Source organism: Corvus kubaryi, unplaced genomic scaffold, assembly GCF_017639235.1.
Source record: "Corvus kubaryi isolate FWS band 111438036 unplaced genomic scaffold, C.kubaryi_AGA036_p1.0 37398, whole genome shotgun sequence".
NCBI lineage: Eukaryota > Metazoa > Chordata > Aves > Passeriformes > Corvidae > Corvus > Corvus kubaryi.
Genome location: NW_024581137.1, coordinates 29,735,661 through 29,762,729, shown reverse-complemented (window position 1 = coordinate 29,762,729; position 27,069 = coordinate 29,735,661). Strand labels below are relative to the sequence as shown.

General features: G+C 36.9%; 1 protein-coding gene across 5 annotated transcripts in view; it reads right to left on the bottom strand.

Annotated features, from left to right (window-relative positions):
- The window catches only part of CRPPA (CDP-L-ribitol pyrophosphorylase A), a 111,349-nt gene that overhangs the window by 74,311 nt on the left and 9,969 nt on the right, over positions 1 to 27,069 (bottom strand). For all 5 annotated transcript variants that reach the window (XR_006018545.1, XM_042043539.1, XM_042043541.1 and 2 more), the window contains exon 3: positions 11,103 to 11,252. Coding sequence is in view for 4 of the 5 variants with exons in the window: in XM_042043539.1 (XP_041899473.1) it covers positions 11,103 to 11,252 (150 nt within the window). In the remaining variant the exon portion in view is untranslated. The remainder of the gene's footprint in view (positions 1 to 11,102; positions 11,253 to 27,069) is intronic.

Below are 27,069 nucleotides of genomic sequence, written 5' to 3'. Positions count from 1 at the left end.
AAAAATTAAGCGGGTTATAGAACCAAAAGAGAGTACTGCAACACAACCTGCCTTTCTTTTTATTAAGTTCCTCAAGAAGTTTATTAAAACAGATGAAGAAAATTTTTTGGTTCTATTCTTGTTTTATAACATGTCAGTGAAATTCAAGGAATTCATCAACATTACACATCTGAATTGCAATACTCATACACACAGACATCTTAGAAAAAAGATAGCTATGACTTTTATATTCTTTAAATCAGTAATTTCTACCATTTAATTTGTCAGCCAACTTTAAAAAGTACTTTAAATATTATTGTTCTTTACAGACTTTTAGCTGAGTTACAAAACAAAATGGACACAAGAACATAGAGTAACTTAAAAAGAAGGGGGTTTCAATAAAACCACTTTGGAACATTTTTTAATTAAGCAGAAATTTAAATAAATAGGATAGAAAAAAGGTCAACAGAAAAGATAAAGGAAGAGGGAACTCTAGCTCCGAAATACATAAAAATGCAGTGATCTTCCAAGTAAAGCTATCCAGAGATAAAGTGCCAGTAAAACCAGAAATGGCCTAGTCAATTCCAAATATTTATTACCAAAATGTTTCCTTTTTCATTTTGTTTTTAAGGAAAATTTTCTGGTAGAACACAAACTATTTTTCACTAATGTGAGTAACATACAGATTAAAAAAACCCATGTATTTTTATTTTTGCTTCAGAATGGAAGAGAAAATTTCAGAAATAAATTTGGCTGTGAAAGAATTTACTTGGCAATAAAATTGTTACGTTTTTTAATATATGGGTAATGAATGCAACTAAGACAAAACAAAGCAATTCCAACTTTTTAGCGAAGTATTAATCACAGATAATTAGTAGGGAGTGGAGAAGTTCCATAAATGGGCTAAGGCATCTTGAGGGTATTGCTTGCTTCAAGGGATGAAATATGACACAAAGCAAAGTAATAATTAAAAACATATTTCACTAACACTTGTATATCATGACATTTACCACTCTAATTATCTGTAATTGTTTCAACCTAAACATATATTCAGAGTGTACTGTTCTCCAAGTCTGATACACTGATGTCAGAGGAGAACAATGAAATGAAGTAGTAGCACAAGGCCAGCTGTTTATATACAATCTACATGCTAAACAGTTTCACATGTGAAATTTTAAATCCATATTCAAAGAGCAGAATTCAAAAGCTTCTATACTGCTCTAAGAAATTCAGTTAGCAAATAAAGCATTAGCAGAGAGCTCCTATAAAAAAACGTCCTGCATCAGGCACGGTATCACCAGCCAATTGAGGGAGGGAATTGTCTTGCTCTGCTCTGCACTGGGGCGGCCTCACCATGAGTCCTGTGTACAGTGTTAGGGCACCTCAATATAAAAAAGACATTAAACTCTTAGAGAGTGTCCAAAGGAGGGCAACAAAGATGGTGAAGGACCTTGAGAGGAAGCCTACGAGGAGTGGGGAGACCTCATCACAGTTAAAACTTCCTTCCACAAGGAAGTGGATGGGCAGACACCGATCTCTTCTCTTTGGTGACCAGTGACAGGACCAAAGGGAATGGCCTGAAGCTGAGTCAGGGGAGATTTAGGTTGGATACTAGGAAATAGTTCTTCATCCAGAGGGAAGGAGCAGGCTCCCCAAGCCTGGCAGAGTTCAAGAAGCATTTGGACAATGCTCTCAAGCACATGGTGGGACTACTGGGAATATCCTGCACAGGGCCAGGAGCTGGATTCAGTGATCCTTATGGTCCCTTCCAACTCAGGACACTCTCTGATTCTACAAAAATTCCAGAATATCTGTGAAGAAAATTCATACTCACCCAGGTATACAACCACTCTCATCCTAAATCTTCTGTATGTAATTCAGTGTACATCTAGATTCAATTTACAATACAAAAATCTGTTTAAAACTCTTACTCTTTCTAAAGCCCCTTTATGACTGAAAGCCTTTTTAACATAAGTTTGACAGTGTACAGTTAACTGAACTTGACATGCACACACAGCTTTGTGAAACAATAGACATAGTTTTAGTTTCACACCACAGATTTGAAATGATGGAAACAGCTGGAAATACTGGCACAAAACATATCCACAAAAGAAAGAAAACATAATAGTTTAGCTCTTTAAATGACACAGAAGGAAATATGTTACTTAAAAATCCTTTTGTAGTGTTGAATATTCAAAGGCATTCTAATAGGTAGCTTTGGGAAGACTTTTTTGTGGGTGTTTTTTTGTTTGTTTTCCAAGAATGAATAAAGTTTGAATAAAATGCTATGAGTGGAATGAGATACAGATTTTAGCATTACACAAAGTCTTCTTCCTTTTCCCTCCAAATTAGTTTGAAAACATTTTGAAAAATACTACTACTTCCTAAAATGCAAGGTACATTGTTGTTCCTTATATGCAAACATAGAGTAAGAGGTTAGAGAAAAGAGCAGCTATGCAGCCTCTGTCTCCCTGGTATTTACTAAGAGTCCATATGCTCACTAGTTTTGAATACAATACTTTGAACACTAATTTACTGGATCTTTATATGGGAACTGGTAACCATACAACAGAACCAGCACAGATGAAAAAAAAAGGTTCAATACAGCACTGTCACTTTCTTATCTTTTCATAATTCCTTAGTTTATAAGGACACAAATTAATATTCTTTATGCATTAACTAAAAGAAAATCTTCAGATTTGCTCCTTTACACAGGTACCTTTAAAGCCTGTGTTGAGCCAGCCTTCACACTTCTGTAACCCTTGACTGTGTGACCTTTAGCACTTTTTCCACTGCCACCAGCATATCCATTTTATTCTCCCATGTAAATCCATTCAGTAACAATATCAGAACACTTGCATTTAAAATGCGTAACTAATCAACAATAGCAGAGCTTTAGGATTTTTCCAGATCCTTGCAAATGAAGTTTCCAGTGCTGAAGTGCCAGAGGACATCATGAACATTCATCATCAGGAACATTTAACTGAATTAAGAAAAGAAGCAGACACAAGCTTTCACTGCACCTGAATTGGTCTATTTTTATCCTATTTTATAAAGTTTTTTTTTGCCATGCTCATTACCATGGAAACCAAGAAAGTGCTGAATCCAACAGTGGATTTGCAGCAAGCACTCAGCCTACATCAATATACCACAGCTAAATGAGAGACAGCAGAAGCAGCAAACAGATCGAGGAAACGTGAATGAGGAAACACTGAGATCAACATAAAACCAGATAATCTCATCTCTGAAGTTATTTTTACTGTAGTTAATTATCAAAACTGCTATGACATACAGCCAGATGCAGTAGTAGTGAAGAGAACAAAGATACAGCAATTTAGTCTCTAACAGAATTAACCAAGCCTGGTTTCACACAGATTTGTATCTATATCCCAACACCTTTCAGTGCAGTAACTGCAAGTGCCTTTTCTGTACATGCCATGATTTCCTGACAGTTAGACCCCTGAACACTTCCTGATTATACATTGGAATATTTTGGTACTCGTGCTGCTTCCAAGTACACAAAATACCCATATTTCAGTTACAACATGAAGAAATAAGAAAATAGTAATATTCTATGTGACAAGAGTAGTAGTCAAAACACTGTGTTAAGGCTCATTGTTTACACCTTTTAAATTATCTTGCAAGTTGGAAAAATACTTGGGAAAGAATTATTTGGACTAGACAAAGACAAGAAAAATCTTGCCCTAATGCAGAAAAATACAGATTTTTAGGTTATTCTAAGAAAATTTGAAGAAATAATTGTTCACATTCTCCCAATAAAGAGATTTCTAAATACATCACGTTCAAAATTAAGAAACCAACAGATAATTTAATCGAGGTCGGAAGCAGAGGCAAGCCAAATTCAGGCCAAGCTAAAATGCATTTTTAAAATTTAAAATATTTTTGAACAATTTACTTCAGAAAAATCACCTCTTGAATTATGCAAAATCATAAATGGTCCTTTTCCTTGCCTTTCAATACACCAAATTGTCAATAACTAGGAGATTAAAACCTCTAGCTTCACTACATTGTCTTCTTTGTTGCTATCTCAGAACAAGCAACAGATGACAATTTAGGTGAGTGGTCTCCCATATGCGGGATACCAAGATCCTCACTCAGTATTCAGCATTTTCTGAGCCTGTGCCAAACAGGTGATTCTCATGGATACAGGACACTTACCAGGGTAAATCAAGTAGCACAACAATATTCTCATAATCCAATCTAACTTCCAACTTGAATATTTGCATTGTGTCTCCTTAACATATGCCTTCCAAATTATATCTGACAAAATACCTTTTCACAGCCATAGAGATGCTAAATTTCACCCATGGAGTGGAAGCTTTGCACCACTGCAGCAAACAGTTCCAAGAGCTAATATGTGAATTTGCAAAGTTCTTTGAGATCCTACAGGATGAGGAGTGACAAAATGGAAGTAATTATCCCATTAGCAAAAAAACTTTTTTTCTTGTGGAAGGCATTAGAATCTCTCCAAACATTCTTGTGGCAGAAATTAATTAGGGCAAGGTGGGGATTCAGACAATATCCTGGCTCTACCATTGCGCCAAAGAACTAATCAAGTACAGAGCTATCTAAACTAGCACAGTTTTCTCCAGACCACCAAACTAGCTTCAGTTTTTGAATAAAAGAAGGCATTACTGACAAAATTTCTTTTAGCATATTTACCCTGAAAAGTATTCTGTAGAATTGGGTAGGCTTTAAGGATAGGAAAAAATTATTTATTCCTCTAAATCTCAGGGCAAAGTTGTCAGGGTAAAAAGATGCCAGATGAAATAACTGAGATCTCTTTGGAAGATATCTCAGAGCTACAACCTGTAGACTGTACAAATAAGGATATTCATTTAAGTGAGGTTGACAACCCTGTATTTAAGCAATAGTCTGTGTGCATCAGCCTGACAGTGAATGGAGAAAGATGCAGAATGCAGAACAAAATCCCCTGCAAAACTGCATTATTCAAAAATTAGCACTGTAGCAATTTTGCATCCAAACAAGAAAAATATTATCAGTTTTCAGCATGCATTAAATGGAACAGAACTCAGGTTCTACTAAAGTTCCAAATTTTTTTTTTTTTAAATGCGACTAAAGTCATAAAATCCAAGCTGAAATGGACCACAACAATGAAGGGGTGCTGTTAATAACACAAAACCTCTCATGTAAGAAGAAATAGATTTTCTTTTAACATTTAGGAGCTACACAGATTTCCTTGTCAAACAATCATATCTAAAATCCTAATGACCCATGAACAAATCAGAAAGGCTTCCTCCTGATAGATTATTTCATATGCTTAGATTGTACATTGAAAAATTCACAGATATTTGCCATCTTCATACTAGTACTACAAAGCTAATTAAAATTAGGGGTAGGAATATCAAAAAAATATTCAGTTGAGTATCCAGCCTACTTGGACCAACCAAGTAGGTAGTTACACTAAAACTGTAATTACTAGTTATATTTCATAGGCAGATGAAAGAATGCTGCCTTTAGGACTCCATACAAAGAAGAACGTTGGGTTGTAGTACTGTCCTCGTACAAATCGTACTACAAGATTACTATCAGTCTAGCCAGCTCTTGCCTAATTCACAAATCACTTCTTGATTCAGTATTTCAGAATACCTTTAATGAGAAGGAAGAAAGCCTATAGACACAAACTCAAATGCAGAATTAGGACAAATACAACAACAATGTACATGTCATATATTTATAAGACCTGAACATAGAACTATAAACTACAAAAGTAAAGTGGGTGATCAGAGCGGGGGATGTAGCAAAGGAAGTGGACCTCCATATACACACATAGAGCATACAGAAACTGCAAAATCCATTTGTATAAGAATGAGGTTAAACGATCATCCTTACAACACAATACACTTAATGGAAGATTTCTGATGCTTTTCTTAAAAAGACAGAGGCCAAGAAACAACCCAGTACAACTCATGATAAAACCTACATATCTTACACACTTTTTGTCATACGTTTAAAACAATGGTGATGCTTTTACACTACAAAAATGAACAGCCCTGACCCATATCACTAACTCGTGATGGAATAGAATCAGACAAAAAAAAATTATCTCCAAGTGAATTCTTACAGGAAGTAAAATATTACTTTGGTCAAACTGGGTGACAACTTACATGCCTTGACATACACAAAGTTTCATGTTTGGTGAATGTTAAAAATAAAGGTTGAGGTGCCTTGAAGATTCAGATATCTTTAGTCTTGGCAAGGGGATGAGCAGTGGTTTTTTTCAGGATTCCAGCACTAGAATTAAATGCCCAAATTTTATCTCACTAACATCTTGACCCTTCAGTCCTTTTTCTGAATCTGACCCTTTCCTCCAAAGTCACCAAGGTTTTAGTAAACAATTTGTCTGCTACTGTTCATCTAATCGCTTGGTTCTCCTGGCAATAATAATTTGACAGACATTGATGTTTTTAACAAAGAACGAAGCCACAGGAAAATCCCCAAATCAGTCTAGACATTTTGCCTCGAAGGACTTTGCCTGACTTATGCCAAAATATTGCTAAACTGCTACAGCTGACTCCGCTTCCCTGCTACAGAGGATACTAAAATGCTTCACACATGTTTGAAGAAGAATCCCAGTAATGTTGTGCCCTTTCAAAACGTACTTTAGAAGTTTACAAAATCCACATGGAATACACTCCCTATTATTTACATACAGAAAAGACAATACTTTGAGCAAATACTTTTACAGTGGCCCTAACAATAGCCAACTTCCTTTTTTACTCTGGCAAAATCTTCTCTGAACATTTGCAGGGGTTTGTTAGAGAAGAACCGTTCTAGGATTTCCTTTTCTTCTATTAGTGACCAGGTTGGACACTTTGCAGACTATCTCTTCTCCCTATCTCAACCCAAACTATGGACATCTTGTAATGATTTTTTGGGGGAGTGGAAGAACATCTGCCTCCCAGAATTCAGCATCAAAGTATGTGCATGATTCTCTCTGACACACTATTGTTTTGTATCTTGTCATTACTCTGTTTATATATAGTCATTCTCTCCTATGCAGGCAGATGCTGTAATGGCTAATATTCAAAGAGTGGTTAATGTTGGCTATGAACAGATGCACTAATTTAGTGTAGTCTCAAAAAGTACTAATCTCTACATATTTTCTACACAGATTAGAAAGAATCCTAGTATCAGCTGATCTGTGCGGATATTTGTAAGGTTATAGACATGAATCAGAGAAATGTCTCTAAACATGCTGAAGCTTATTCTCCTTCGATGAGTATTGCTGCTTCCTATTTCTATTTTTTCTTTTAGTTCAGCTCCATTGTTCTGATTAGCTAAATATAAACTTCTATAATCTGCAAAAACTCTACTATCAACAGATGATTAAACTAACTATATATGCAATACAAACACCCCCCCCCCCAAAAAAAAAAAAAAGTGTGTCACTCTTGCAGTAAATTTCCACAGGTACAGCACATCTTGAGGAAAATTTTAAGATAATGTATAAATGATCAGCAAGCAGGAAAAAACCCCCAAAAGTGTATCACTTTTTTTTTTTTTTTTTAGTAAGATTCTTGTAAAGCTATCCCTCAATTTTGAATTAGTGATCAGACTTTGCCATGCCACCCACATATGAAGGATTCCTAAAGAATAGCATTCTAACATGTCCTGCTCTTTTTTCAGCTGTTTCTAGCTATTCCTTTCACAAGGTTCTCGGCTTCCCTGGACTGGTGGCATTGGTGAGCAACTCTCTAGAATTCCCCGGATTCGTGCTGACAACTATTTAACCATTGTATCATCTTCCCAGGGCTGTTTGTTTACATATCTGACATAGAACCTGGTCACAATCTTCTACCTACCACTCCTCTTCTGCTTCAGTTTTTGGTTGTTTCTCTTCCAGATCATGAAAGGTAAAGCTTTTTAAATGTTCCTGCTACCTTTCTTGCTTTAGCAGAAACATTTCAAGTGTTCAATGCTTTGTTAAGTTTGGGTATTTCAGCCTTTATATATTGTGGTTGTGTTACTTTGTACAAACACATGATATGACACAACAAGATGCTTTGTGTTAAAGAAAAAAAAACTTTGAGATCTTTGTGCATTTCACAGTATGTCAAAAACAAGTATTACAGAAATCAGTCTCAGCCTACTCTGATTAAAGGAAAATGGTAGTCTACCTGACTTCCTGATACTCTAATTCTTTTAAAAGGTATGCTCCAGGGAACACTTGACTTCTGGAAAGTGAAGTCTTTCCCCCACCCACCTCTTCCCAGGCTTGCAGGATCATACTTCACATTTGTTCCTATTTAAATTAAGAAGCGGAACAGAAACATGAAACTACCTTAAGCAAAAATGAACAAGTCTAGTCTAAGAAGTCTATCCCTTATTTGCTATCTTTGGAAAGGGTGGATTTTCAATTAACACTTAAACTTTCCCGAATTTCCTTGGGATTTGTAAGAATAGAAAGAAAGTATGCATTTTCAAAGATCAGGAATTTGTTATTAACATAACAAAATAAAAATAATAATAAAAAAATTCAACTGGCTGATTTTATCCCAGGTAGTTTAGAATTGAAGTAAATCATGGATTCCATCATTTTTTAACAACCTTTCCAGAGGTTTTACTAGTTATTAGAGATTTGCATTTTTGATTTTAAAATTTTTAACTTGTCCATTACTAATATTTACCGTGGTTCATTACATTGTGCAGGAAATAAGAACTCACAAATTAGGACATACTAGAACTAAGAGTAGTGCTGCAACATAACATTTATCCCCTTAACAAATTTATATGTCCTTTTACCTAAAATCCCAAGGAAAACCCCAGAATTTTGCAAGTTTGCGGTCAATATATTTAGAGATCTTACATTCACGAACACATCTGGAAGTAAACACATTAAACCTATCACATCAGATGCTGCATTTAAATAGAGATGGAGTTTAAAAGCAGTATTGCACATTACCCACAGTGTAACTGAAAAGCCTGTGTTACTCGAAGCACTAATTCAGATGGACAGTTTGTTTCCAAGGAATGCATGTTTGACTGTTGTTTTTCTCCACACTGTTGTTGCATAAAGGTCACAACTGTATAAAATACACAGGCATAGGATCATGATCCCATGTGGAGTCAGCCAAAATTAATTCCATTCCCAGCTTTGTGAATGACTTGCAACATGAGTAACAAAATTATTTTCTCTTCTTTCTTCATCTGTACAATGATACTTACCTTCATCAGGTTGTGGGAATTGATCAGGGATATGTTAATATTTAGGAAGCATCATAAGCTGCATCCATTCCTACAAAAATCTGTCCTACAGTAGCTTGACTAGGTCTTTCAGGACAACGATTATCTGTCTTTTTTTATTCCTTTGTACAGTTCCCAGAACAATAAGGTCTTAATCCTTGACTTGGACAGCTAGACACCATTGAAACATAAATAATTAGGAAACAATATGAGTTGAGAGATTTTAGCAAAGTGTTATACTTCCCAAGGGGCCAAAGCACAGAGCATTTAAATGACCAGAATTTAGCCAAAGCAAAGGGAACTGGGGACAAGAAACCATGGCCTTGGTTGCTTCTAACAACTTTGGTGGCTTGTTCTTGAAAGAGCAGGGATACAAAAAAGAAGACTGATGGAATGCATATGTGAGAAAAAAACTATTCAGAGGAGCATAGGAACTGCAAATATAGTTGTCTTTTGAGTGAGGCATTTAGGGCAAGAGCTTTTAATGTATCTGCCAGATCTACTGTATTTGCAAATCATGAGCAAACACGGTAGAAAAAATACTGGGTTGTTTGGGGGGCAGGGAGGGAAGGTGGTTTCAAGAAACAGCACATAAACATGCAATTTGCCAAAAGATAGACACATCAAGAAAGAGTTGTATGACCAACAGTAGCAGTCGTCTCTTGAGATGTGTTCTTATGCACACAGAGGCTGCATTTCTTATGAGTATACCCACTACATTCCAGGTAGAATCTCCAAAGTATCAGCTGTGTGTCATATACTAAGAACACCCTCCTGCTTCCTATCAGAAGCAAAAAGGTTGAAGCCAGTCCAATCACTTAAGCAGCTCTTTATTTCAGATAGTCCTTCATCTTCAGCATCTAATAGCTTCAAGTATCAAGCATAAAGGGTATGACATGGAATTTGTGCCAACATTTCTAAGGAAAACAATTACTGAACAATTAAGTAACAGCTTCATTGCCTGTCCTCACATTTTTCTGTTGTTAGTGACTTCTAAGCTTTGTACTCTCTGAAAGTGAGTATCAGAAACTTGGGCTTGTTTAGAATTGAAAGACTGATGGGAAGCATGACTGCCAGCATTAACATGAAAAATAATTCCTTCCAAGTGACAAAAGAAATACTCTGCTTCCAGTCAGTCTGGAAGATACCTGGAGGACAGGCAATTTCCACAAGGTGATGAATGAAAAGGAAGTAGAATGTCGAGACGAAAGGCTGGAATGTTTCCAGTAAATTGTGAATGCAGGGTGAGGCAAATGAAAGCAGTCTTCAGGGCAAATAAAGGCAAAAGAGTCAGGGTTTAACACACTACCCCTAACTTTAATTTTCTTGAATAAAGTTAATGTTGAAGCAATATATTAGGAAAAAATGAAGAATTACAACAGAGACTAAGTAAACATTATTTTCAGCCACTAATCAAAGTATGTATAATACACATGCAAAAAGAAACAAAACATTTACCTAGATGTAGCAAGTTATATTATCTCAGTATTTTAGAACAGCCTGTATCCCACTAAATTACTATAAAATGTCATTATTACACTGTGCATCCAAAACCCTTTGATAATCAGTCAACAATACATACTTTATATAGACACCTAACTTTTAACATATAAACCCACTCATTTAAGTAATATATTTAATGTACAATAAAAATTAAAGAAAACCCATCTTTCCAGCCATCAACCCCTCTTGTATTTGACAGTTAACTAAACATAAATTTGAACACATTAGAATGATAAGGATTTTGTTAAAAGACTCAGAAGATGCATACGGTTTGATGTGATCGGAAAGAGATGCTGAAGCTCTGTTCTTGAAAGAAGAGAAATAAATTTACCTTTTTTTCTTTTTAATTGGAGTAAACGGAAAAAAGGTCTTAGAAAGTCTTAATGTCTTACCTGTTGGTATGCTTCATAGATTGTATCAAACAAGAAAGCCTGAGGCATTTCACTCGCTCTGTACCTGGCACGTTCCAGTGAGTGGTCTAAGCAGCCATCAGCAGCAGAGGCAATAACAGTAGAAACTAAAGGGCGGATTGCTCCTGCTGCCTGTGAAACAAAACACAACACGAGACCTCAGTGTTATTAATTTATATCACATAGCTTTAGTCAAAAAAAGCTTGAAAATTATTTTTTTCCCTTCTTTATCTTTCCTGTATCTTAAAATCCGTAAGTCATACTACTTAGTCTGTATGAGACTTTCAAGATTAATGGAGCAATGGAAGACTGTATAAGTACACACTGAGGGACACTTTACCAAAAAAAAAAAGGAATCTTAAGCCCTTCATAAATATCTACTGCAAATACATGCACAGATCTGAGATGTTCATTCTTCAGACTTTCTTCTGTATACATAGTAGGCAGCTTCAGTGAGGACAGTTCTAGGCCTGTTGTGATAGCAAACAGCAGCAGACAAACCTGAGAAGCCTTGACAATCCACAACACCTATTGCTTTCACAGATCTCAACATGATCTAAACAGATCTAAACTGATCAGAATCATGCTACAAGAAAAGTTTAAAAAAATTGAGCTTGTTCCTCTGTGTTGAATTCACCAAGTCGAAATGCCAAGTAATCACATTTACCAGTGAAATCAGAGGGAACACAGCATATACATCTGAAAGTACTCAATATCCAGCACCACTGTGCTGCAGAACAGATATTTAAATGCTTATATTTCAGTTTTAGTTTTGCTTAGATTTGAAACCAATTAAACACATACCTTTGATCTTTTCATCAATATATAGTATTAAAGATCCGCGGCATCTCTGAAACAGAACTCTCCTATGTGGATTTAGGCATTTTGATACCAGAAAGTTACTCACACTACATCAGTAATTTATCAAATGCTCACATGCTTTGGATGTTGCTCAAAAAAATTGGGACAAGAGTGGTTCATACAATATGAAGAATGTAATGGCAGAACACTGCCTATGAAGTCACAGGGCAAAAAGCATGCTTCTCATCAATGCTAACCACTGAGAACAGCATCTTCACACTATACCGCTTATTATCAATTTTTAAGAATAATAAAAAAAGAATAATTGATGCTGCTTCAAAACATGTGGAATTATCCAACATCTTAAATCAGTATACCTAGAAAATCATTCTCACTGGTGAATTCTGACACTTTTCACTGAAGTCACAGATTTTCTGAGGTTTAGTGAATTTTGACACAGAAAAAAAAATATGTCCCTTATCACATATCAGCACTGCTGTTATTGATATTACTTATCTCTGTTGGCAAATCCTGCCCTAATACGAGTCCTGTCCATTCTTAGAAGATTTCTGACCTCAGAAAGAGAAAGAACAAGTTCTCTTTTCTCCCCCTTTTACACTACTAAACAATTAAACAAAGAGGAATGCAGTCCGCGTGTTGAGCACTTTATGAGCTCTAAACTACAGTTTAGTAAATTACTTAGTTCATTCTTTTACAGAATGAATACAGAGATGTGAACCAATTCTCATGCCCAAAGAGTTCTGATATGCATGAGCAACCAGGGCAGGGTGAAGGAAGTGAAAAGATACAAAAGATTCATGTGACAAGAGATATATCTGAACTACTTTCTCAAAATCTGAAAAGCACTTTTTCTTTCTAATACATGCGAAGAGATACCTATATAAAAACTACATGGAGCAAAACACTATTATCTAAAGGCAAAATGTGGTACAGAAAGACCAGTAAAAATTGTGAAATCACATAATAACTGTCTGTAAAGAACCACAAGAGGTCATCTAGGCCACCTTTCTGTCCTAGACAGGATCAATTTTATTTCTGTAATAGAAAAGACAAACTGAGAAAACTAAACATCACTATAATTTTAGTAATATGTCAGGGTATTAAAGGAGGTGTAAATTTAACGGACATACTTAGAGCAAAAGCTGTGCATAGCAGAAGTAGAGAGACTAAATTATCTGCAATTTGTCCCCTCTCTATTTCCTATGATTCAAGGACATGCATTATTACATCTATATCCCAGCTGCTGGGCATTTGGACTATGTTATTTTGCTCTGCCGTCATATTTTAATTGGTCATACACACACACACACAAAATTATAAAATTAGAAGGTCGTGGGAAAAGAGAGAGAGCAGCATGCTACCCACAGTTTTTTCTGTAATTAGCTATATATTTGAATTTTTTTTTCTGGAACAGTTACCATTCCAGAAAGCCATTTAGCAAAAGAGGATTCCTTAGGCTGATCCAATATTTTATTACAGTTTTTAACAATCCTGTCATGTTACATTTTCAGCATAAAACCGGCTGGAAGAATACAATGTGACTTGCGTAACCAAATCTCACAAGTGAAACATGCACTCTGAGGAACAAAAAACCAAACTGCAATTCTAAATAAAATTGAATACTCAGAATTATGTTCTTAAAAGAACTCTGAAACACATTGTTTTCTTGCCATCTGGTTAATTGCACAATAAAAAATTATGAATATCTGTATTGGTATCTTTGTGACAATACTGAACCACAACTCCTGCTCTGCTGAGGCCTAGCTCTTCCAAACAATTCAGAAAGACCTAATTTCTACTAAATCCAAATGCAACATTTTTTTAAACTCTGCAATTAACTTCTCAAGTAATTGAAAGCTTCATGGCACTTAACATTTAACAAGTGCATTTTTCAAACAACTACAGTTTTCTTTTACAATACCCCATAACTGAGTCCAGCGTGGCAGGCTGCGATTTTCCTCTTTCTTCCCACCACTTCAATAAGAAATTACAAGTTGGGCACAGGAAGATTTTTTTCTGCAGCAGGTCCACTCAAACTATACCTGACACTGATTGAAAACATGAAATTTAATACGAAGAATAAGATTTATGCCTGACTTTTGATCATGCAAATGAGAGAAATTCTGTGTATGTAGAAACAGGGTAATAAGCAGTCATCTGATTTAAAAAGAAACCCCCAGCTTTTATTACAGAACAGAACAACCCAGTCCACGACTGAAAGCAGAACAGAGGGCTCTGGTACTTAGTAAAGCCAAGAAATTTCAGCTGCTCAGAAAACCTTCATATGATAAGGAGCTGCAGTCCAAAAGCCCCAAAAGCTGAGCTCGAGCATACTTGCTAAGGTGCAGCAGTGAGTATTAATAACTTAAAATCCTGAGACAAGATACAGAAACTGATTGTTTTGCTCACTACTGGCTCACCTTTCCACAGGACCTTTCTCTGTCTCACAAACACACACAGGCTCCCTCAACCAGATGATGTGACCCAACACAGGACTGCATTTACCACCTCAGTGACACATGAACTACATTAGTTCCTAAGGCCACTTTCAGACTGGGTGAAATTGGGACCAAGCAAGGGAAAATACTGGCCTGTGGCCCTGCACTATTTTCTTATGGCACAAGAGAGCTGCATCCCAAACACAGGAAACCTTGCATCTGCAGTACTGCTGGCAACATCCCTGAGCTGGTATAAGCCAACAGAGCCGCCAAACCCACGCTGGCTCACACAGACCTCACCACATGTGCTTCTGCTTCCAAAACTGGCTCATTGTATCTTCATTCATGGTCTAAGCGTAATATTTGGCATGTAAAATCAAAAGAATTGAGCTGTGAGTTTTGTCTTATATGCAGGCCAAAGAGGGGCACACTTTTAAGATGTATGGCTCATTCTGCAGTACTTCCTTCCGGTTAGCACAAGCCTCCCCCCAACTCTGAAAAGCACAAAGCCTTTCTGAATTCCAGCTAGCAGCCTTGCAATGAACTGAATGGAAAATTTAGGAATTTAAGACAGGGCTACAGACTACATTTTTTAGTTCAGAAACTTAAATATTAGGGCACAGAAGGGACAATAATACAATAAGGCAGTACTGTAGTTAATGGGACTTCTGTCCCTGATAATTGTGGGGTGTAAGTGAAGAACACAATCACTCAGATAGTCCACATCTATTCAGTTACAACAAAAAGCATTTTAATTTTTGCAAGGAATTTCCATGTTGGTTTTTGTGGTTATAAATTGGTAACAAAAAATTATTTCCATATTACTAAAAGAGAGTATATACTGAGTCTCAGGTACTTGAATTTGATTTGTTCTAATTTGAGAGGCATTGACTTGCTCTCTATGTCAGGAACGCACAAGTATTTGGCCCGGCTCCCACGCAAGGTTCAGACATGAACGTAAAAATGAATAAAACAAAGAAAATGTGTCCTCATTTAAAATTAGAAGTACTTGCTAATGTCACTCTAGTTCTAAAAATCTTTTTTGTACTTTGAATTACCATAGCACAAAATACAAATCCTGTGAGTCTAAAGCAAGTGCCTGGGTCTTATACTGACATTTCTCTACTCAGAGTACTTATCTTCCGATTTCTAATAATTTTGAGTCAGACCTCAAGGAGGTTTCAAAATCATAGATAATGCATCATACACCCTTCTTGAATGTGAATACTTAACAGAGAGTTAAACTGAAATTCTTTAAATGTTCACTTTACAGCCTTCAAGCCACTCTACTTCAAACACAGTCAAGCACTAGCTTTGGCATGTCCAGGAAATGCATTTCTTTCCCCCATTTTTGCATACTTCTTAAAATAAACCAGTTAAAGTATCCAAATATGAGTGGACAAGCTCTTAAAATATTCCTTTATAGCCTAACAGACATTGAAACAAATACCACTAACTGGTTAGTTTTCTTTTGTAGACAACATATTGGAAGAAAAAACATCCTCCTAATCTATTACTTCCTTAAAACAATGCTAAAATGTCCTAAGAATAGAGCATTCTATCAACTTCAGGGGAAGTGACAGACTCCTGTCACTCAGAAGTAAGCTCATCCATCGATCTGGTGAAACTGAACCTGCTTCCAGATGCTTTTATAAACAACAGGTGTCTTTTATGACCCATTTTAGACTGCACAAATCAAAAACATTTGCAAAAAGGTTCTCAGTTTTGTGCTCCTCTTTTTTGCATAACTGCCTAGACCACAACATGCATTCAAGAATTAAAGATTCAATGGTGATTAAAAAAAGGTAGAGAATGAAGTGCATGATGAAGGTCAGTATAACAGGGTATTTTCAATGGATACAAGGTGTACTAACCCACCTTTTCACTAAACAGTAACATATTGTTCTCAGTTTATCATACTTCCATTCTAACAAGGAATTGTTTAGATGTGTGTATCCAGTGAATCCGTAACCAGGGTGTGCTTTACGATCAGACAACATAGTCAGTTCAACGAATGTTGGATCCAAAAAGTATTAATGACACTTTTTATTACAAAATGAAATATGAATTTTTAGATCACAGAAGCTGACACACAGCATAACAACTTGGCTAACATAATGCAGTGTAGCTTGCTGTTACTGAATATTCATAAATGTTTTAAATCCTCATTTTATTTATAATAAGGTAATATTAGGTAATAAAATGCAAACAGAACCCATTAAAATTATCATAAGGATTAGGTAGTGAGATGGAGCTCTTATCACAAGAAACAAATTATCCAGCTTACAGATATCCAAAGCACAGTGCAATATTCCCCTGGGACAAACACACCCCACTTACATCACAACACACCAAGAACAAGTTATCAAAGACCCAAAAGCTCCAAAAGAGCATGAAAACCAACACAACTGCATCACTGATTTGGTCTTCTTGGGCAGCCAGAGTTGAAACAGAACAATGCTAAATAGCTGCAAAGCTCAACAAGTTGAATGACATGGACTAGGAAGAAAAAAAAGTTGTAGTGGCACAAAATCCTTACAAAAAATGTCAGAACTACAATTCCTTTTGTTTTAGAACAGTGTGGTAACAAACTCAGACAACCACAGATCCTCTAGGCTGGCATACTAAAAAAAGTATGCTGTCTTTGGCATGCCCTTGTCCACAGTAAGCCCCAAGTACTAATGCAGACCCACAAAGTCCACTCACACAGCCAGTCTGGAACCCTCAACTTCAAGTGAGTGGGAATGACAGCCTAAAACTGTAGAGAGTCTAGTCATAAACAGGCAAAGCCTTCCACCTCTCTAACACGACTTCTTTTCTACTTTTTAATTACACCAACAATACTTTTTGTCTCCATTCATAGCCTCTGTCTCCCCTGAAATTCATTTTCCCTATGCTATCTTCCCAGCCCTCTAGTAGCATTAAGAAAGTGTATATTTTATGTTTCTTTATTTTATATTTTAATCATACCAACTAACAATTCGATGTTTTAATATTACTTAGGAATAGGCCTGATATGAGACATAGAAAAGCAAGCCTATGAGTGCTAAGCTTAAAAGAATGTTCCTACTCTTAAGCCTTTACATGTTTTCTCAATATTTGTATTCATAAATTTTAATTCTTTATTCAGAGTTGTTTTCACCTCTGACAAGCAAAATAGAACTGAAGCAAGGCTCACAAATAATTTAGCCACCCTGCCTTAGAAAAAATAAACTTGGCTTGCATATATACACTGAAAATAGAAGTACATTAGAAATACATTTTCATAATTTCAAAGCAGCTAACTTCTTTGAAACTGTATGATGGAGATGGTGGGGCTTGTCACACTTAGTAGGACAACTGTATCCATCTTGGAACTCCATTAAAGTCAGTTTTATAATTGTGAACTTGGTAAACATACAAGCAATTTTATCTTGCTTTTCCATGAAGACAAGGATTGCATTAGGACACTGGTGAACTACATAACAATAACAATCAATGGTAATCTAGACATGCTAGGTATCTAACAGTTTACAAATATGTCCTGGAATGGTTTTTGTTGGGTGAAAGATTATTTATATGTTTCCAAACATTACCATCTCATAAGGATTTCAGTCTAAATTAGGTCTGGCTGTGAACCAGCAGAAGCAGCTCAGAATAACTATGATTAATTTCTTCTCATTTTATTCCATCAAACTGTTTCCACATGTTACTACAGGGAAAGTATTCTTTTACACAGATCAAACTACTTTCCAGGAAGGGCACTCACAGTCATCTACAGTATGAAAAAAATACAGAAATAAACACAGTATCTCTGATTCATGAAACAGGTAGAAACTTGCATTTCTATTCAGACATCTGCATTCAAACTAATTGTATCTACAGTAATCAACATACTTCAGCCACACTCAGTAATTACCATTTAAGTTAGAAGAATAGTCTCTACTGAAAGATTTCCTATTTCAAATTTATCAAACAGAACCTTCAAAGGAAAAATTCAAAAATTTAATTATAAGATTTAAATATTTCACATATTTAAGAGGAAGTTCTTCTAAATTTCTTCTATATGTAATAAAACAACGGCATATAACCATTTTTGTAAAATAAAGCAATTAGAGAATTACTTCTAATGCACATTTAAGGTATAGCATTAAAATACCATATCTTAACCTTATCTTCACCTTATCTTCTTGATTCTTTTTTTTTGTTTGTTTTTGTTTTTGTTTTTGTTTTTTTTTGCTTTTCATTTTCTGTATTTTGTATCCAGCTCTTATCTAGGGATACATTTTCTTTTTCTATAACCAAAAGTTTTGATCTATGAGTTTTATGATTCCAGTGCTGAGATGGAAGATTTAGAGTATTTCCTCCTCCAATCTACAGAAATCCTAGCAAAACAACTCTATTTCAATGGACAAGAGGGAGGCAGAAACAAAGTCATGACACAAACCGTAAGCCACCACTCCTGTGCAGAAGAGCAGTTGAAAACAACAATTCAACTACACAAGCAAAGTTTTCTAAACTTAGGTGTGAACACTTGTTCAAGCCCAAACTAGCCAAGCTTCCAAACTAAACTAATACAAGCCTGGACATAGTCCTCAGAGTTCATAACCTCATTCGGCACCCAGAACCCACCTACTTTCTGGATAGCATGGCAAGGCAGCAGCTTGGTTGCATGGTTTCAACTCAAACCTGTCACAGTCTGCCCCCATAACTCATTCTGTAAATGTCATGTCCAAAAGACCCCCCAAACCAGCTGTACACTTCTCTTGAAGGACCAGATACTGCAAGCAGTCAGTCAGGACTACAGGACAAGCAAGATGACTCAGTAAAGAACAGCGCACCACAATAAAGGTAGAGGTACTGTCATTAGCATGCAGAAACACAAATTTGAGTCCAGGGCATCACATACTTTCACCCACACTCACACCCACACCCACACTCACCCATGTAGCAGATACATAACTTATGTGACTGCGCTGTGGTGGGACCAGGATTCCTTCTACCTATTCCTTCTACTGACAAACAAGCACAATCTGCAACCTGGGCTGGGTATCCATTAGAAATTAAGGCTGACGAAAAAGGACTACCTTCTTTCTGCAAGGGTATCTTCTGTCTGTATATTCTTTAACAAAAATAGTAATTCTTAAATTATCTTATTTTGAATTTTGTTGGGAAAAAAAACCCAACAAAATTCATAATCTTTATGGGTACAGCATGTTTGATTCTCATTACTGAGCACTAAAATTTCTTTTATGTAGGCAGTATCACCAGCCAGTGCAATTTCAGCTATCTTCACACATTTGCACTGGCAGCTTTTAACTGCCCAAGGACAGAACTGGTTGAAATGTTAAACAAGCCTAGTCTTACACAGATATTAAACCTAATCATCAGCTAAACAAAAAGAAGGTTAATTAGAACACATGTAAGGAGTTTTGAACACTATGAAAAAAAGGCTTGTATGCTAAACTTCACCTAATTTCCTTAAAGTCTGTTTACCCAGCTGGCTAGAAGCAACAGTCAAACTCACTAAAATTGGGCACATGTTAATCTTAAACCAACACCAGGAAGGAAGAAGTTATAATTGTGTTTATTCCTAGCTGAAAGAGAGGGGATGTTTAATCAGAAATTTAATATACACTTTGATCCAATGTTAATGAGCTGACACTGTGTTGTACATTGAAATGACTTCAAAGACATAGGATGCCTTAAACAAATGTAATGTATATTTATGACACTGTTTAAGAAAAAGAAAACATTTCTTCTAATGAGGTCACTTTTATCAGAACATACTATCTGAGTAACTGGGGATAGCACATGTACATCAATACATGTCAGAGCCCCAATCAGCTAGAGCAAACTAAGGAAGATAACAGAAACTGTTGCTCAAAAATTAAGAGTGCACATATTCTTTTTTACTTTACATAATTTCCATTCTTTCATAGTTAAAGTATTTAGTTCTACGCATCAGTAAATATTGTTTTGGTATTATCAACCACATGCTAAATTCTAAATGTTATTCTGTGGAAAAACTAAGATTTCTCAGAGAAAATAGAAAAGATCCCCCTCAAAAAGAGAGAACAATAGGAATACATAACTGAATATATATATATATGTTTAAAGTAGAGGAAAGAAGCAGAACTAGGTGTATCACAGGCTGCAATTTTTCAACACACAGCACTGAAAACTAGCTCAAAAACATAGCATAAGTGGAAAAGAAGCAAAGCCAAGTACATAAGCACTAAGAAAAAGAAAAGAATGGTACTGCAAACAATGACACAACATTTATGTGAACATTTGATTTCATAATAAAATTGGATTTTTTTTAAAAAAGCAGACTGAAAGTAAGTCGTAAGAATGCCATTTACATTGTTCTCGTATCATGAATTAATGACAAATTTTTAAAACAATAAAGCATAAAATTACAAAAGTTAGCAGGATTAAACCAATATATACATATTTAATGTGTCATACAAATTATATAGCATTTCTTCTACTGCATTCTTTATCTGTGCATTCCTTGTGAGAATTCAAGAATGGTCAAGGACGTCAGTGTTTTTCATAGATACAATAGTACAGAACATTACATAAAATAAATTTTGTCATATTATTAGCCAAAAAAGGTCTTATTATCTTAGTCAACCTATTTAACTATTTTTTGTCACAATGCAATAACTGCTAATGTTTAACAACATGCTCTCATTTAATAAGGTTTTGTTTTCCTCTAGATAGGTTTTTAAAAAATATTTTAAAGTTTGTGATATAGAGTCTGTATAATGCTACTGAAGATCCATATTAAGTATATGATGCAGACCACACATCCCCCATGTAAAGAGCAGCACACACTGGTGCAGAGCTTCAAGACTTTCTTATGACCTATTGATTCCTTTCAGTTGTCAGCAATAGCTGTACATTATACACAATTACGATGGATTCTATAAGATGTGTAATTCGGTCTAAGCAATTCAAACATTGCAAAGCAAATCACGTGGCCAGTATCCCACCATCAGTTTTCAATACTTTTTGAAGCATTTTAAAGCATACTTACAGCTTTACTTTTTGGCAGTCACTCAAAATAACTGACATTAAGGTGAGATACCAGCACTTTCTTGTTCTAACTCATCCTATACTGCAAATCTAGGTAGCAAAATTTAAACAAAACATTTGCTCTAAAATTAATGAAACACAAAACCAATAATTTTTGCCACTAAAATTAACAAGACTGTTTATTTTACTTTGACTGCACAGTCTCCCCTTGCATAAACAAGTAACGAAGCACAGCTTACAGGCAGCAAGACATCTTTCATACCCCACATACTGATTTACATTGCAAAAAGCTATCAGTGAGCATGCACTCTACCACAAAGGATTTTGCATATTACAGTAAATCAATAGAAGGATGAGTTAGCACTTGTATTCAGTGGAGCAGAAATCTTGACATAACTGCCACAGGAGTGAAAATTGTTTTTAAGAAGTTTATGCTTTAAGAAGAATATTTTACCTCCAGACAGCGTGCATCATTACAAAATCAACCTCATGATGTGAAGGCTACTGATCCACTGCATATCATTAAACACATGATTTGCATCATTTTATAAAGAAGAAAAAAATCTCAACGTGTTGTAGGAAGACTCTTGCACAATTTAATCAACCAAATGCAAAACTGCAATGTTTAATTAATAACTCTTTCCCACACATACAGTCCTGAGCAACCAAACCCACAGGCACTGGAGTTTGTGGTCAGGCAGTGCCCTAAGCAACTCTGCACTTGCTTATCAAATGCCTTTGCCTTATGAACTTGCTCAGCTGCTTCTCTCAGAACTGCTTGAGCCTCTCCTTGCAGGAAACCTTGGACCTGAGCTTTTTTCCCTCACAGCCCATTAGATTCAAAATTTCAAGTCACCTCTTCATACAGGCTTCATCTAACACCTTCTGTTATCAAGGGCCTTGTAAAATGGATCATTACGCCTTACCATGACAGTTTGGCTCAAATAGTGGCTTTAATACATGTATGTGTGGATTTCATACCTCATGAATTCTCTCCTACATGCTCCAAGGCTCCTTAAGGCAGTTTTAGTTCTATCTGTACCACAGCCCACTTACTTCTTGGAAACAGGAGGATAAGCGCAGAACCAGTCCAGCAAACTATTACAGCATATGAGACAGGCCAATTTGGCTTTCTGAAGCTTCACCTAACCTGCAGGGCTGGTGTTGTCCTTGCCACAACCACCCAGATCACAAACTCAGCCAAAATGCAGCTGGGAACATTTCTGCTTGAAAACTCAGATAATCTTTCTTTTCAGGGCAATATTTGGTGAAAAGGGGTAAAATTTACATGCCTAACCCTTAGTCACAGAAGTATGGCTAAGAACCTCTTCCAGATCTTGCCATGCAGGAGTTGCTAGAATGATCCAAGGTCTTTATTCAGCTTCTCATGGATGCTGGACAAGATGAGATTTCCCTTATTTTAAGGAACTATTCTTTAAAACTTTGATCTGCTGCAGGAAGGAGAAATCTGAGGGAGTTTTTTTGCACATCTTTGGTTAAGGTTGCTTCATTTCCCAAACATAATATTGTTTTCTCAGATGAAGCACATAGATTTTAACGAGCCTCAAACCAACAGCAGTACCATCTATGTCATTTCTCTAAATTTGAAGGAGGCATATTTATAGACATAACAAAAAATTACACTAACAACCACTTAAATACAGGAAACTATGCTCAGAATTTATTTTCAGGATAAACTAACCCTATCTAAAAAAAAAAAAGGAAGGTAAAAATTAATGTATGTAGACTTTCAGAAGCTAAAAAGCGGTGGATTAAGCTTTTAAAAATACTAGTTGTTTTAGTACTAGGCTGGTTCTGATAGTACAACATACAAATGCTGCAAAGAAAAAAAGGAAATTATACTTCAGGTTTCTGTCCATGATTTAGGTATTTCAGTTGGCTGAGTTGCATCCTTTCTAATAAATGCAGTGAATCATCTAAATCACTTAAATTGAGAATGGGAAATGACAGAGCTGTTTCTCCCTTTACCAATGCCCTCCCACTGTCAAACATTACATCTTGTTAGGACTAGACTACAAGTATTTACCAACAATGCATCAGTTCTCCATTCAATACAGAAAACAGTTAGCAACTTGGCTGAGAAGGTTTTAATTTCCATGGGACCAAAAATGCCATAAGCTATGGAAACATCATTATGCTTTCGATAGTTATCCATTAAAAAGGAAAAATGCATTGTATAACTGCTTTTTGTACAACAGCAAAATCACACTTCATTTCTTCACACATTCAGGCTACTAAGGAGCTTCTGATCTTTACAATAACATAGAATCATAGAATAGTTTGGGTTGCAAGGGACCTTTAAAGGTCACGTAGTCCAACCCTGCTGCACTGAGCAGAGACGTCTTAAACTCTGAGTGAGATCACGTTGCTCAGAGCCCTGTCCAACTGGACCTTGACTGTTTCAAGGGATGGGGCATCCATCATTATGGCAGCTGGTGTGGGGTCAGTAGTTCTGACTGAGGAAGCTGTGACCAGTCCAGAGAGATGGTCCTGTGGAGGATCGCCTTCCCAAGGCCCGGTGCTTTCCCTCAGCTGCTGGCTAGGAGGGCCCATGCAGAAGCTGTCAGCTCTTTAGTGATTGTTAACTCGTGATTCCAGCTCAGGTCTGCAGAGCAGCCTCCAGGCCAGACCAGGGAGAGATGAGAGGCTCGTGTAGCTGTTCTGCACAAGGCAGCTTTATTGGTCTGTACTCCAGCGAAGGGGAGGCCAGGGACGAGCATCGCTCTGCCCTCGCAGGGGCAGGGGGCTAGCTTTATAGGGATACAGGGGGTGGGTGTCAGAGGGTAAAGGCCAATGGGTTACAAAGGATCTGCATAGGGTCTCCCAGAGGATTCTGGGTCTGTCTTCTTCTCGTAACTGAAGAGTAGCTGCCTTCCCGGGGGGGTCCTGCTGGGAGACTGAGCAAACTTCCTTATCTCAGCAGACGTGCCTCCAGGGCAGTGACTGGGCATACCCCACACATCATCTCTTTGGGAACTCTTCCTCTGTTTCACCACCCCCAGTGTAAAAAAATATTTACCTCTATCTAGTCTGAATCTACTGTTTTTTAGTTTAAAATCATTACCACTTGCCCTATTTCAACAGACCCTGCTAAAACGTTTGTCCCCATCTTTCATATAAGCGCCCTTCAACTACTGAGAGGCCACAATAAGGTCTCTCCAGAGCTCTCCTATCCAGGCTAATCCACCCGAACTCTCTCAGCCTTTCATCATAGATGTTCAATCCATCTGATCATTTTTGTGGCCCTCTGCTGGACCTGCTGCAACAGGTCACATCTTTCTTGTGCTGAGGGCGCCAGTGCCGGATGCAGTACTTCAGGTGGGTTCTCACAAAAGTGGAGTAGAGGGACATAAACACCTCCCTGGACCTGCTGACCACACCTCTCCTGGACCAGAACACAGCTGGCTTTCTGGCCAAAAGTGCATACCTGTCAGTATGCTCGTGACCAGCTTTTCATCCACAAGTACCCAAGTCCTTTTCCAAAGTGTCCTCTCAATCCTTTCATCCCTCAGCCTTTATTGATACTAGAAATTACCACAGTAGAGCCATAGGAGCTTGGACTTGGCCATACTGAACCTCAATGCTCACCACCAGACCACTGCTTGAGCTTGTCCAGGTCCCTCTGCATAGCATCACCCCTCTGGCATGTCAACCACACCACTCACCTTGGCGTCATCTATGTATTTGCTCAGGGTGCACCTGATCCCAATGTGTCTGTGTCAATGATGAAGGTATTAAAGGGTATTGGTCCCAGTATGAACCCCTGAGGGACACCATTTGTCACCGATCTCCACCTGAACACTGAGGTGTTAACCATTACCCTCTAGACACAGTCATCCAACCAATTCCTCATTTGAACCATCTGAACTGTCCACCCATAAAATGCTTTTCTCTGCAATTTAGAGAGAAGGATATTTTAGATGACTGTGTCAAAGGCCTTAGGGAAGACCAGAGAGGCAATATCCATAGCTCTTCCTTGTTCCACTGATGTAGTCACTCCATCATAGAAGGCCTCTAGGTTGGTTGGGCAGGACTTGCCCTTGGTGAAGCCATAATGGTGCTAATCCCCTCCCTGTCCTCCATGTGCCTTAGTAGGCTAAGAGGATGTAGGTCTAAAATATTATTTTATTCTCAAATTGATAAATAACACCTTACAACTCATTAATAATTATTTTTACATTGACATTAGTCATTCTCCTAAAGTACAAAACTCATTCCATTCATGTCAAGATGGTAATGGTAATACGTCATCAGTTCTTGATTCTGTTTTTGTACAGGAGTGTGACAGGACAGTGAGAGCTCCCCAAAGCCCCAAGCATACAATGAAAGCAGAACTTCTAAGAACATAGAGGATAACTTCAGATGACCCAGTGTATAAATATTAATCAAAAACAGTCTTGTCACTGATGCAGCCTTCGCAGCTGGCTAAAATCAGTCTTTGAATATAATAAAGAGGACAAAGACCATGTGTAAAATATTCTATACATGGCAAAACCAGAGGAGATAACAAAACAAAAAGATAATTGCTCCAAGAGAAAAAGTGCAAAGAAAGGTCAGAGTGGGCAGAACCATGCCAGCATTCTGTTCCCATTCAAGTACACCACACCAGAACTTCCTATTTATCCACCCAAGTCTTCCTTTACCATCAGTGGAGAGAAAGAGGTGGCTTTTGGTTTGCCACCCACCAAGTTTTGCTAATGTAACTCAGCAACCATAGATAGCAAAATAAGTGGGAAAGAACAGGATCCACAGGGATCTGTGTCTTCTGCTCCAGTCTTCCGCTACAGTAAGAGTCATAATGGCAGCACGAGAGGAACAGACTGAGCACAACACACAGTGTTTTCTGTCTGGGAGTGTTACTTTGACTGCCTCTGTGAGTAGGAGTCCACGAGACTGAGTAGCACTGTACAGCTCTTTTGGCATGTAAGCTTTGTTCAGGTCCTTGCTAAAGCTCAGAATAAAGTAATGATGTTAGACAGCTTCCAGAAACCAGCTTTTAAGAATGCCATTTCGACTTAGTCCTTTCAACATAACAGACTGTACTTTCAAATCTAGTTTATGTCAACTAGAGAAAAAAATCTTTGGATGTGCCTTCTTTTTGTAAACTTTCAATAGAAGAACTGACAAGTTCCCCCCCCCACCTTCCTGATTTCTTTTTCATGTAAGTATTTTTCATTTTAGTTATGTTGTTTAAAATGCAATGTTGGCAATGAGATATTGCTAGAGGCTTTGGACTGATGCCTTCTGAAGCTTCCACTTTTCCCAGCTTTTACTAGCTGTAAAGAATTTGTTTCTAGAAACATATAATTTTAAGAGCAAAATTACTGCAAAAACATAAACTGAATTTAATTGGTTACAAAGTAATATTTTGACATAATCAAGGAATTGTTTAGGGGGTTTAAGGCATAATTTATTAGCTCTGGTTAAGGTACACATTTTTATTCCCACAGGCAAATAACAAACTGATTAGTTAGTGTAATAAAGCAGTTTATTTGTCTGACAATTGGCAGCTAGAAGTGCAATAACTTACTTGATCAATTGCCATTTTAAAGAACATTAAAGCCTCTCATAATTATGTTATCTATATGGTATGCAGACTGTAGTGGTTTGGTCCAAAATACTCATTACTGTTTATCTGCTGTGAG